Raw genomic sequence first — 12,267 nt, forward strand, 5'->3', positions numbered from 1 at the left:
TTCCCTTTCAGTGTGACCAGCCCATGGACACCAGGGCCAGACACCGCAAAGGCCACGGCAGCCCCAGACTCTCCCAGCAGGACCCCCGAGGAGGACAGGCCCCACCAGCCGGCCCCACCGCCCCGGGAGCGGGCGGACTCGCCTCTCGTGCAGGAGCCCGAGGAGTTCAGGGAGGCCGGCTCTCCGAGGAGGAACAGCCTAGTGATCGTGGAGTCGGCCGATGAGCAGCCACCGGCCTTCGAGAGCCTCGATGCAGACTCAGCGTTTCAGAAGGTGAGGAGCCTCTGCCCTTCCCCCACGTGGACAGCCCCTCCCGCTGTTCCCTGAGGCTGATGTGCTCCCCGCACAGCCACCGGGTGAGGGGCCTGGACCGTGCCCCGCCATCCTTTTTAAGTCCGGGCTCCCGTGAGTGGAACCCACAGCCTGGGTGCCATTCTCGCCGCTTCACATCCGCCCACGTTTTATCACTGGAAACCGTTTGTGCTGAGAAAAATGACCACCAGCCGAAACCACATCCTGAGGTGGCTTTTCACATTTAGTGGCCTGGGACCCGCTGTGACAGGCGTGGGACAGGCTGGGCCCGGAGGGTGGGTGTAGGGATGGCTTGGCAAAGGGGCTTCCCACCTGCAGGCATTGCTGCTGCCAGATGTCACACGTGAGATGGAGCTGCATCTCTCCCCCTCGGAGCGGGGAGTGGAGACCCGTAGGATTCACATAAACCGTTTATTCCCCACAAGAGGTCTGAATGGCTCCTCCCCCTCACTGCTCCCTGGGCATCCCTCCCCACAGGATCTTGAGCTTGGGGGGCAGAGGGAGAAGCTGCATTTTCAGCAACAACGGAGTAGGCTTCAGAGTTCTACACAAAGTGTGAATCTGTTTGAATTCAATTTAATTTAATGCAAATTAAATTAGGTGTTGTTTCTCCTTTTAGAATTCAAAAACATTCTGTGTCAAAGTATTTTTAAAGGATCCATGCCTGTCTTAGTGAGAAAGAATGAGTTAGAAGAAAGAATTAAAACTTTTGGGGGGAAAGGTAATAATTCAGCATATCTTTGGGCTGAAGACCTGCATTTATTGGTTTATTTTACGACTAGAGGCCTGGTGCATGACATTTGTACACTGGGGTGGGGGGGTGGTCCCTCAGCCCAGCCTATGCCCTCTCGCAGTCCGGGACTCCCAAGGGATCCTTAGAGCTGTTTCGGAGTCAGGAAAGGCTCCTGCCACCTCTGCTGCGCTTGCCAGCTGTGATCCCGAGGTGTGGGTGTAGGGATGGCTTGAGCGTCTGTCCCCTGGTGGTCAGTGCGTGTCATAGCGACCAGTCATTCCACCGGTCGACTTGCATATTAGGGTTTTATTAGATAGGATAGGGTGAGGGTGACACCTGTCAGCAGCAGCCATCGAAGAGTGTAGCTGGCATGAGAAGCCCCGTTTCTGCAGTTACAAAGTAATGAGTTCAGTCTTTGTTCTATGTCGGCCTCTGTAGAGAATTGCTCATCTCGCTAGAGTCGGCTGAGGTCAGTTCTAGTAACAGAACTCATGGGTGATGCCTGGGCTTAAAAGTTGCCAAATTGAGCCGAAGAATCCATAAGCTAATTGAAGTCTAGACTTGGAACAATTACCTGGTAAATTCCTGCGTTTAGTCTGTTCTCTGCACATAAACACATTCTGGCATGTCACTCCGTGCCCCCACCCCCCGCCCTGTATATTCAGGCCCCGGCCCCGTGTTCTCGGGGACGCCCCTCCGCTCTCTCTGCTTCTGATTTTGACCCTGACCTCTCAGGACCCTGCCCTGAGGATAGAATGTCTGCGGGTTCCTGCCAGCCCGGTTTCTAGGCAACAGGTTCCTGAGCATTTTCAGCGTATAGCTTGGTCTAGATTTGAGGTATTTTTCTGCAGCAGAAAGGAATCTAGAAACACCAGTGGCATTTTGAAGTATGTGGGGGACATGTAGCTGTTTTCTTTCTCCTTGAGAAACCTTCCACAGGGAGAGATTTGGGGTGTGGCTCCCAGGACGTATGTTGTAATCTGAGGTCACGTCTGGCTCCGTCCTGGCTGGACTCTGCGAGTGAGTGTGATACCCCAGGCCCCGCAGGCGCATCCATGCCTGGATGAGGCGCAGGGAACCTGGTCCATGGGAGCATCTGCACCAGCAGTAGACACGGCGAGACCAAGGGCAGGCACTCCAGCCGCAGCCCGAGAGCGGGCGGGGGGCGGGGGCGAGTCTGTGCCCCGACCTGTGTGTAGCAGGAGCGGGAGTCCCGGCGGGTGAGAAGCACTGGTTTCACCGCAGGTCCTGCCCAGGAGCTCGGTCAGACTGGATGCCAGGGTCTCTCTCCGCTCGCTGCACAAGAAGCCATGTTCTCTGTGAAGCCTGAGCCGCGTGTGCAGCTCTGTGTGCCCTGTTGGCGCAGCCCCAGAGCACAGTGCACAGACCTCCGGGAGCACGCGTGAGCTCACGCCGGCCTGTGGCAAAGCCTCCCCCGGCGCCATAACACCTGCCTCCGCTTGCAGGAGCTCACGGCCGAGCTGGGCGAGCTGGAAGCCAGCTCCGACGAGGAGGCGCTGGTCACCACCAGGGTTGTCCGCCGGCGGGTGATCATTCAGGTACCAGCTGCTCGGGCCGCACGTCTGGGACGGTGACCGCTCACGGCGGCTCAGGGCAGCGGGCTGCCTGCGCTGGCGGCCTGGGGAGCAGCCACGGACAGTCCGGGTGCTCTGCCAAGGAATGCGCGTGGCTGCTCCCAGGCCACAGCGGGGGCGCCGTGACGTCGGCAGCCGCCCTCCGCGCCGTGTGCCGTCTCTGCCCGTGTGTCTGCGTGTGGAGCTGACGTTGGAGCTCCCCGAGCATGGCGGCACCTACTTTTCTCTCTGCAAACCCCTGTGTCGGGGCCTGGCCCCGCGGTAACGCTTCTCCGCCTCCTCTAACTGGCTAACACGCGTGCCCTCTGGCCTGGGAGCCGGTGCCCCCTCCCCCCCCCCGCCAGGGCCACCGTTGATGTGGGCCTGTCTCTGCAGGGAGACGACGTGCCTGACCTGCCCCCAGAAACGGTCACGGAGGAGACATACGTGGACGAGCACGGGCACACGGTGGTGAAGAAGGTACGTCCCCCCCTCCCCAGGCCCGTCCTGTGGCTCCAGGACAAGACTCAGGGTGCCGTCCCCCCAGGTCACCAGGAAGGTCATCCGGCGGTTCGTGTCCGCGGACGGCGCCGAGCAGGAGGAGGTCACTGTGCAGGGGCGGCCACAGGAGCCCATCAGCCTCGCGGACGCGGACGCCTACTCCAGGGTCGTCAAGCGCGTGGTGCTGAGGAGCGACACGGAGCGGGTGGAGGTGAGGCCCCGAGGCCGAGGCTGACGGCCACGCCTGTTGGGGAGTGTGGGCCTGTGGCGTCGAGAGTGATGTGGAGGTGTGACAGGCATGTGACGCATGTGACACAGGTGTGTGATATGGACATGTGACGTGGAGAGTCATGTGGATGTATGATGTGGGTGTGTGATGTGGCATGTGACACAGATCTATGACACGAGCATGTCACATGGAGTGTGACACCGATGTGTGGGGTGGGCGTATGTGGAGTGTGACGCCGATGTGTGGGGTGGGCATATGTGGAGTGTGACACCGATGTGTGGTGTGGGCGTATGTGGAGTGTGACACCGATGTGTGGCGTGGGCATATGTGGAGTGTGACACCGATGTGTGGCGTGGGCGTATGTGGAGTGTGACACCGATGTGTGGGGTGGGCGTATGTGGAGTGTGACGCCGATGTGTGGCGTGGGCGTATGTGGAGTGTGACGCCGATGTGTGGGGTGGGCGTATGTGGAGTGTGACACCGTTGTGAGGCGTGGGCGTATGTGGAGTGTGACACCGATGTGAGGCGTGGGCGTATGTGGAGTGTGACACCGATGTGTGGCGTGGGCGTATGTGGAGTGTGACACCGATGTGTGGGGTGGGCGTATGTGGAGTGTGACACCGATGTGTGGCGTGGGCGTATGTGGAGTGTGACGCCGATGTGTGGGGTGGGCGTATGTGGAGTGTGACACCGTTGTGAGGCGTGGGCGTATGTGGAGTGTGACACCGATGTGAGGCGTGGGCGTATGTGGAGTGTGACACCGATGTGTGGTGTGGGCGTATGTGGAGTGTGACACCGATGTGAGGCGTGGGCGTATGTGGAGTGTGACACCGATGTGTGGTGTGGGCGTATGTGGAGTGTGACACCGATGTGAGGCGTGGGCGTATGTGGAGTGTGACACCGATGTGTGGTGTGGGCGTATGTGGAGTGTGACGCCGATGTGTGGGGTGGGGTGTGACATGGGGGGCGAGTGGGACCTGGCCAAGGTGGTGGCTCCCTCACGCCGGTCTCGGCGGCACTCACCCCCTCCACAGTGAGCCAGAGCTTGCAGCCAGCCACCAGGGGCAAGTGCCCAACGCCTGCTGTGGTCCTCCTGTCCCTGTGGCTGTTCAGTCCGTCAGGGCCACAGCAGGACCACGTCAGGCCCGGGGCTGGCTTGTGTGCGAGAGGCAGTGTGCAGAGAGGCCTGTGTACGGTGCCCACAGCGGACGCTGCGTCTCGGAGCCCAGCCAGGACCTGAGCGGCTCGCCTGCCCTCGAAGGGGCCCCTTCTCTCTGACACACGCCTGTGCCGTCCGCTCTGCTTCCTCCACACGCTCACGCGTCTGTCGTGACTCACGGGAGGTGCTCTGGAGTCGGGCCTGCAGCTCCTCGCATCCGGAGCGTTCCCTCCTGGGGCCGCGTGACCGTCAGGATGCAGAGCCACCATTTCCACGGGGCAGAGCAGCGTGGGTCGGGGTCCCCACTGCACGCCTCACCGGACTCCCGACAGGCCTCTGAGGGACTCACGCGGGTCAGAGGGCCGAGCGCGCAGAGCCGCCGCGGGGACTCCCCGGCGCTGACGGGCTCGTTCCCAGCGGCTGCTCTGCCCGGAGTCCGTGTCTGGAGCCGGGGCAGCTCTGCAGCCTTTGCGGGCGGGTTTCCTGTAGAGCGACGCCCGCAGTAACCTTGGCGTCAGAAGCTGTGTGTGTCCCTGCCCGTTAGGTGGCCGTGTCCGAGCCCGGCGCCCTGTGCGAGGCCTCACAGTTCCAGGCGGAGCCCGTGGAGGGCCGCCGCGTCAGCAAAGTCGTCAAAACAACGGTGGTGCGTGGAGAGAGGATGGAGAAGCATCTGGGGGACCCCCGTGTCGCCCCTGACCTTCCCTCGGCCAAAGACGACTTCGAGCAGGTACAGGAGCAGCCCCGCGTGGCCATGGCTGTGTCTGTAAGGAAAGGCTTGTCCGTGCGTCCTTCTCATATGTCCTCTCAGGCACGGAAAGGGCCAGCGAGGAGCCTGACCAGGGGCTTGTGCAGTGAGGGCTCCTCAGCCGGACTCGTCCGCCACCTCAGAGCTTCTCACAGCCGATGCTGGGGGCGCCACTGAGTCAGCATCCGTTTCCTGAGCTCGTGGGCCACAGTCACGACGCGCCCCCCACACCATCAGCGACGTGTCCCCCACACCATCAGCGACGTGCCCCCCACACCATCAGCGACGTGTCCTCCACACCATCAGCGACGCGCCCCCCACACCCATCAAGGACGTGACCCCCACACCCATCAGCGACGTGCCCCCCACACCCATCAATGACGTGCCCCCGACACCCATCAATGACGCGCCCCCCACACCCATCAGCGACGCGCCTCCCACACCCATCAGCGACGCGCCCCCCACACCATCAGCGACGCGCCCCCCACACCCATCAAGGACATGACCCCCACACCCATCAGCGACGCACCCCCCACACCCATCAGCGACGTGCCCCCCACACCCATCAGCGACGTGCCCCCCACACCCATCAAGGACGTGCCCCGCTCACCCCATCAGCGACGTGCCCCCCACACCCATCAAGGACGTGCCCCGCTCACCCCATCAGCGACGTGACCCCCACACCCATCAAGGACGTGCCCCGCTCACCCCATCAGCGACGTGACCCCCACACCCCGCCAGTGAGGGGAGAACTCGAGAGGCTGCGGCCCCGTCAGGAATGGTCCTGAATGCGCCCAGAGGTGGGCACCACCGCCACAGCTAAGCTCTGACTTGTAGGCGTTAGGAATCGGGTCCCCAGTGGGAGGGACACAACCTTCACTCCGTTTCCAACACCCAAACTGTCGGGAAGCGGCGAGCTGCTGGTCGGTGGCTGATGGGCAGTGGGGCTTCCCGGGAGCCCCCGTGGCGCCTCTTGGCCCTGGAGGCCTGGCCCGGTGTGCGGGCCGACGGGGTGCCCAGTACCTACCCCCCCATCCAAGAGGAAGGGCGCCGTGTTCCGGACCCGCTGCCCCGCGGTGTGACTGGGGGAGGTGCTAGACGTTCATTGCTGTCGCGTTGAACATGACCTGTGGTCTCCTCGCGCCTGCAGTGCGCACGGAGACTCCTGGAAGGGCCAGGGCCGCGCGGCAGCCTCTCCAAACGCTGCCCTTCCCGTGGCAGCCGGTCACCTGGGCGCTCGGTGGTCACTGGTCCTTAGTCTCCACTGTGGAGGGGAGGGTGGGGAGGGGAGGGTGTGGAGGGGAGGGTGGGGAGGGGAGGGGTGAGGAGGGGGGGAGAGCAGGCAGCTAAGCTGCTGGTGAACCTCTGTGAAGGAAGGAAGGTGATGAAGCCGCAGGGGGGCGGGCGGGGGGGCGGGTAAGTGAAACTCGTGCTCATCTGCTCCGAGAGGGCGTCTCGTCTCCCTGAAGCCGCGTGTCTGTTCCTCGGCTGTGACTGCGGACCCTCGTGCTAGGGCCCGCGTGGTGACGTCTCGGTGTCTCCTCAGGCTCTGAGTTACACGGGCAGCCACGAGAAGGTCCATGCTCCCAGCTTAGTGGAGGAGGAAGTCCTGAGAGAGGACGGATCAGTCGTGAAAAGGTTTGGGTAGCACGGGGTGCTCCTTGCCAACTAACCCTGTTCCAACTTAAGAAAACACATGGGGCCACACCCCAAAGCCCCGGGGTCAGGGAGTCAGGGGACACCAGGTGTGAGGACGGGAAGCCTGTCGCCGCGGCCACCCCTGCTCCACGGAGGCCAGCGGGGGGCGTCCTGTGCCGACGGGTAGGGACAGGGGAGAGCCTGGTCAGCGGCTCGTCGGTTGCTTGCCATGTGCACTGCCTGCAGCTCAGTCCGGTCCATCGTCCTCTAACAGCACGTGCTGCGTGTGAGCTGGTCCTGCTTCTGCATGTGGGCCGTGGGCCTGAGTGCCTCCGTCAGCTCGGGAAGTGTGAGCAGCCATGTGCAGCCGTGTGGGCCCATGTGCGCCTGTGGAGGGGCCTCACTGTGTGGTCGCTGGCGTCTTGCCTTGGGCTCTGCCCACACAGCCCTGTGAGCACGGAGCACGTGGGCTCGGGTTCGCAGCACAGTCCCCGTGGGCACAAGTCCTGTTGGGTGCCTCCCTCCCCGCACAGAAGGGAGAGCTGCCCTTGAGGGGCACACGTGACAGCCAGTGAGGGAAGGCCCTGTCGGTCCCCTTCGAGCACACGGAGAGCAGCCGCAGTGAGAGCTGACGCGGGTGACGCGCACACAGCTCACGGCGCCCCTGCGACACGGAGGACGCCTGTGTCTGCACTCTCGGTGCTACTGGGCCACCCAGAGGAGCCGTAGCTCACAGCCCACTTCAGGAGGGCTCCCTGGGCATGGGTTCCAGACCAGCTCCTCCCAAGCCCTCACTGCAGCATGTGCGTCCGCCAGGATGCGGACAGCCTGTGCACCTGGGTCCCGACTCGGCCAGGTGCGTTCACCCCCTCAGCCCCTGGGCAGAGGTGAACCCGTCCCCCTGGGGGACACGCATGAGGCCATAGCACCTTCGTCCCACGTGCGGCACCGACCTTTAGGGAACAGCCGGGGACGGACACCGTCCCCAACACCAAGCCACAAAGGCCTCGGCGAGCTCCTGGCGGAGTGTCAGGTGCCTTTTGGAGAAAAAGAAATGCAGGTGCTGAGTAGTTAGGCAATCTGGTCTCCACCTTTGGTCCTGATGTGGCCTTTTCATCAGGAGGAACCAACTGCAGGTGCTCACAGATGCAAAACAGCCCCTGTCACGGGGGAGGAGAGGTGGCAGGAGGAGGGGCAGGGGGCCCAGGAGCCCCAAGCTCCAGGTGGTCTCAGACGCATCGAGGTGTCAGGCAGGTGCTGAGAAGGTCGCGGAGGGCAGACCCCCAGTTCTGGACACTGGGAATCTGTGAGGACAGTGCGGGTGGCGCCCACCAACCAGCCACCCCACACGGTCCCTGTGAGGCCTGTGAGCAGGCCCCCCCGGCTCAGGCGCGGGGTCCTGGCCTCGCCCCGCCAGCCCTTCCTGTGGTTTTACTTGGAGCATCACTTAAACTCTCTGGGACTCAGTGTCCTTATTTGTCGCCATAATAATAGCACCTGGCACATGAAACACGCTCAGACACACTGTGGGGTACAGACGTGCACTTACATGTGGACGGTGAGGCCTGCACATGAAACACGCTCAGACACACTGTGGGGTGCAGACGTGCATTTATACGTGGACAGTGAGGCCTGCACATGAAACACGCTCAGACACACTGTGGGGTGCAGGCGTGCACTTACATGTAGACGGTGAGGCCTGCACATGAAACACGCTCAGACACACTATGGGGTGCAGACGTGCATTTACATGTGGACGGTGAGGCCTGCACATGAAACATGCTCTGGGCACACTGTGGGGTGCAGACGTGCACTTACATGTGGATGGTGAGGCCTGCACATGAAACATGCTCTGGGCACACTGTGGGGTGCAGGCGTGCACTTACACGTAGACGGTGAGGCCTGCACATGAAACACGCTCAGACACACTGTGGGGTACAGACGTGCACTTACATGTGGATGGTGAGGCCTGCACATGAAACACACTCTGGGCACGCTGTGGGGTGCAGACATGCACTTGCACGTAGATGGTGAGGCCTGCACATGAAACACGCTCTGGGCACACTGTGGGGTGCAGACGTGCATTTACACGTAGATGGTGAGGCCTGCACATAAAACACACTCTGGGCACACTGTGGGGTGCAGACGTGCATTTACACGTAGATGGTGAGGCCTGCACATAAAACACACTCTGGGCACACTGTGGGGTGCAGACGTGCATTTATACGTGGACAGTGAGGCCTGCACATGAAACACGCTCAGACACACTGTGGGGTGCAGGCGTGCACTTACATGTAGACGGTGAGGCCTGCACATGAAACACGCTCAGACACACTATGGGGTGCAGACGTGCATTTACATGTGGACGGTGAGGCCTGCACATGAAACATGCTCTGGGCACACTGTGGGGTGCAGACGTGCACTTACATGTGGATGGTGAGGCCTGCACATGAAACATGCTCTGGGCACACTGTGGGGTGCAGACGTGCACTTACATGTGGATGGTGAGGCCTGCACATGAAACATGCTCTGGGCACACTGTGGGGTGCAGGCGTGCACTTACACGTAGACGGTGAGGCCTGCACATGAAACACGCTCAGACACACTGTGGGGTGCAGGCGTGCACTTACACGTGGACGGTGAGGCCTGCACATGAAACACGCTCTGGGCACACTGTGGGGTGCAGACGTGCACTTACATGTGGACGGTGAGGCCTGCACATGAAACACGCTCTGGGCACACTGTGGGGTGCAGGCGTGCATTTACATGTGGACGGTGAGGCCTGCACATGAAACACGCTCTGGGCACACTGTGGGGTGCAGACATGCACTTACATGTGGACGGTGAGGCCTGCACATGAAACATGCTCTGGGCACACTGTGGGGTGCAGACATGCACTTACATGTGGACGGTGAGGCCTGCACATGAAACACGCTCAGACACTGTGGGGTGCAGGCGTGCACTTACACGTGGACGGTGAGGCCTGAGACTGAACGGTCACGTGGCATCGTTCCACTCGGGTCGGGATAGTAACGCAGCCGCCACAGCAGCACCTCCCAGCCCGCTGGGTTCAGCTGGAGCTGCGGAGCTTTGAGTGCGTTTCCCGTGGTCTTTCCCAGCCCGTCTGCGTGGGGTCCCTCTTGGGACGAGCCGCACCCCTGAGCCCGTGCGAGTGATGGGCGGCGGGTCCGCAGAGCAGGGCCTAACCTGTGTGGTCTCCTCCCAGGACCACGCTCCATAAGGCCCGCACGCAGAAGCGGGCCGTGGTGAGGGACCGGCGTGGGAAGCGCGTGCACCTGGAGTCCCTGGAGGATGTGCCCGAGGCCCTGCAGCGGGACGACCTCCAGCGCGACCTCCAGCAGCTCCTGCGGCACTTGTGCGGGGACGACCTGGAGCAGGAGGCCACGTGAGGCCGGCTCCCCAGACCCTCAGCCACGGCGCCGATTGTGAGACACCTGCCTGCCCCCTCCACCCCCCCACGCTGAGCACACGCTCCCTGGTTAGTGTCCCCTTAACTGTCAGCTAATCTGTGACCAAAGAGAGCCTCCCCCGGTGCTGGGTCCCGGCTCCTGGCCTCCGGCTGCCCTGGGAACTGGCGCTCACCCTCCTCCACTTCGCCCCGCCCACGGGGCCCTCGACCTTGGCTCCCACAGACTCTCCCGTGACAGCAGGCGGCAGGCGGCCCCGCACAAGTGCGGGCATCCGGGTACCATGTACATAGAAAAGGCTCAGATGAGCGCACGGTGGGTGAGAGCCGCGGCCTGGTGTCACCACGTGGGCACCGGGAGCAGGGGCCCTGGAGACGCCGGACATGGAAGTTCAGGGGTTGCGGACACAACCGGAGGACAGCACGCCCGGCCGCTGCAGGAGAGGCACCTCCGCCCACCCGTCCTGCCACCAGCACAGCCATGGCTGAGAGCCCCGGCCCGCGGCCCCCGGCAGGCAGGGAGCAGGGCGTCCAGGTGCTAGCAGCTGCCCGGGCCTCCTCGCGTCTTCAGGTCTCTGATTTCGGACACGTTGGCAGGGTATCGACGAGCTGTACCGCTGTAGTCTCCAGATCTCATTGCTGCTGAGCAAACCGCGCTGTCTTACCCGTGGCCCCTCCTCCGGCCGCGGCTCTGTAGATACAACCTCGGGAACAGGACCTGCCCAGGACACAGACCAGACTCCTCGCCGTGGGGGAGGGGCTCCCCTCCTCTCCCCGGTTCACTCTCCACTGGCGCCTGCATGTCGCATCTGAAACCCTCCCAGGTCGGACCCTCTCCCCGTGCGGGGGCGGCTTCCACTCCCTCCCCGGGGCGGCGAGCTCGCAGGAGAGATAGATGGAGGCATCCTCACCAGTTTCGTTTTGGTTGAAATTTGGGGTTTATTTATTTGAAATCCAGACTCCCTTGGGAACCAGGGGGTGCCTGTGTGCGCCTCCCTGGGTGTGTGTTTCAGAGGGCGGGCGGCCGTCCTCATCCCCTGGCGTATTGCAAGTCTATTCCTATGCACAGAGCATCTCTGGATCAGTTATTTATGAAAGAGAAGTATATCCAACAGAGATGACTTTTAAAGCAGCCCCGGCTCTCTCCTGGCGGACGGAGCCCTTCCCGATGCCAGCCGGTCTTTTCCTGCCGAGCAGAAGTGAGTCGCTGCCCCCAAGGTCACGGCGAGGACCGGTGCCAGCGCGGCATTTGGGGAGCGTCACCCCGAGGGTTTCCGGGGCGGGCGTGTCACAACCAGGCCTGCCCCGGTGCCAGCGCGTCGGGCCTCTGGGCAGGAAGGAAGCTTCGTCCGGCAGCCGGTGTGGAGACGGCGCCTTCGGACCCTCCCTGATGCAGAGAGCGTGGCTGTTGTGTAACTTGCCGTGCAGGTGACGTCTGTGTGACGGTCTCCACCTTTGTTTTGAATTTTGCTGTGTGATCAGAAAACTTGAATCCTGTGAGAAGAAGTGCATTTTCAGTTGACGAATCAGCATCTTGTTCCCATGGCGATAACCCTAATGACTATATTTATGAGGCATGTTCCAGTTAATGGGGAAGCACACCACTAACCACACGTAGCTGCAGACCGTGTGCCATGGCTGATTAACCTAAATAAAACGTACCAGTGTCCGAGTGCCGCGGCGCCGTGCTGTCTTCTCCCCGAGCTCTGGCTTCGGGAGGGAGAGAGAAACGTGAATGAGGGAGAGTCACGGACCGGCTGCCTCCTGCTCGCCCCACGGTGGGGATCGAGCCTGCAACCCAGGCCTGTGCCGCCCGGAACCGAACCCTGACCTCCTGGTTCCTAGGTGGACGCTCAGCCCCTGAGCCATGCCGGCCCGGCTTTGCTGCTGTTTTTATCTCAACTGCAGGTGCCGTTGCCCAGAGCGGCTAAGCCGGCAGTCGGGCCCCG

General features: G+C 62.3%; 1 protein-coding gene across 1 annotated transcript in view; it reads left to right on the plus strand.

Moving 5' to 3' along the window:
- ANK2 (ankyrin 2) overlaps positions 1-11,987 on the plus strand; it is a 180,106-nt gene extending 168,119 nt beyond the window's left edge. The window contains exons 41-46 of the mRNA XM_081090714.1: positions 12-273; positions 2,512-2,604; positions 3,016-3,099; positions 3,167-3,331; positions 5,053-5,235; positions 10,118-11,987. Of these exons, the coding sequence (XP_080946840.1) occupies positions 12-273; positions 2,512-2,604; positions 3,016-3,099; positions 3,167-3,331; positions 5,053-5,235; positions 10,118-10,132 (802 nt within the window). The 3' untranslated portion in view covers positions 10,133-11,987. The remainder of the gene's footprint in view (positions 1-11; positions 274-2,511; positions 2,605-3,015; positions 3,100-3,166; positions 3,332-5,052; positions 5,236-10,117) is intronic.
- Positions 11,988-12,267: the final 280 nt, after the last annotated feature.

Source organism: Myotis nattereri (assembly GCF_964212035.1).
Source record: "Myotis nattereri genome assembly, chromosome: 5".
Classification (NCBI taxonomy): Eukaryota; Metazoa; Chordata; class Mammalia; order Chiroptera; family Vespertilionidae; genus Myotis; species Myotis nattereri.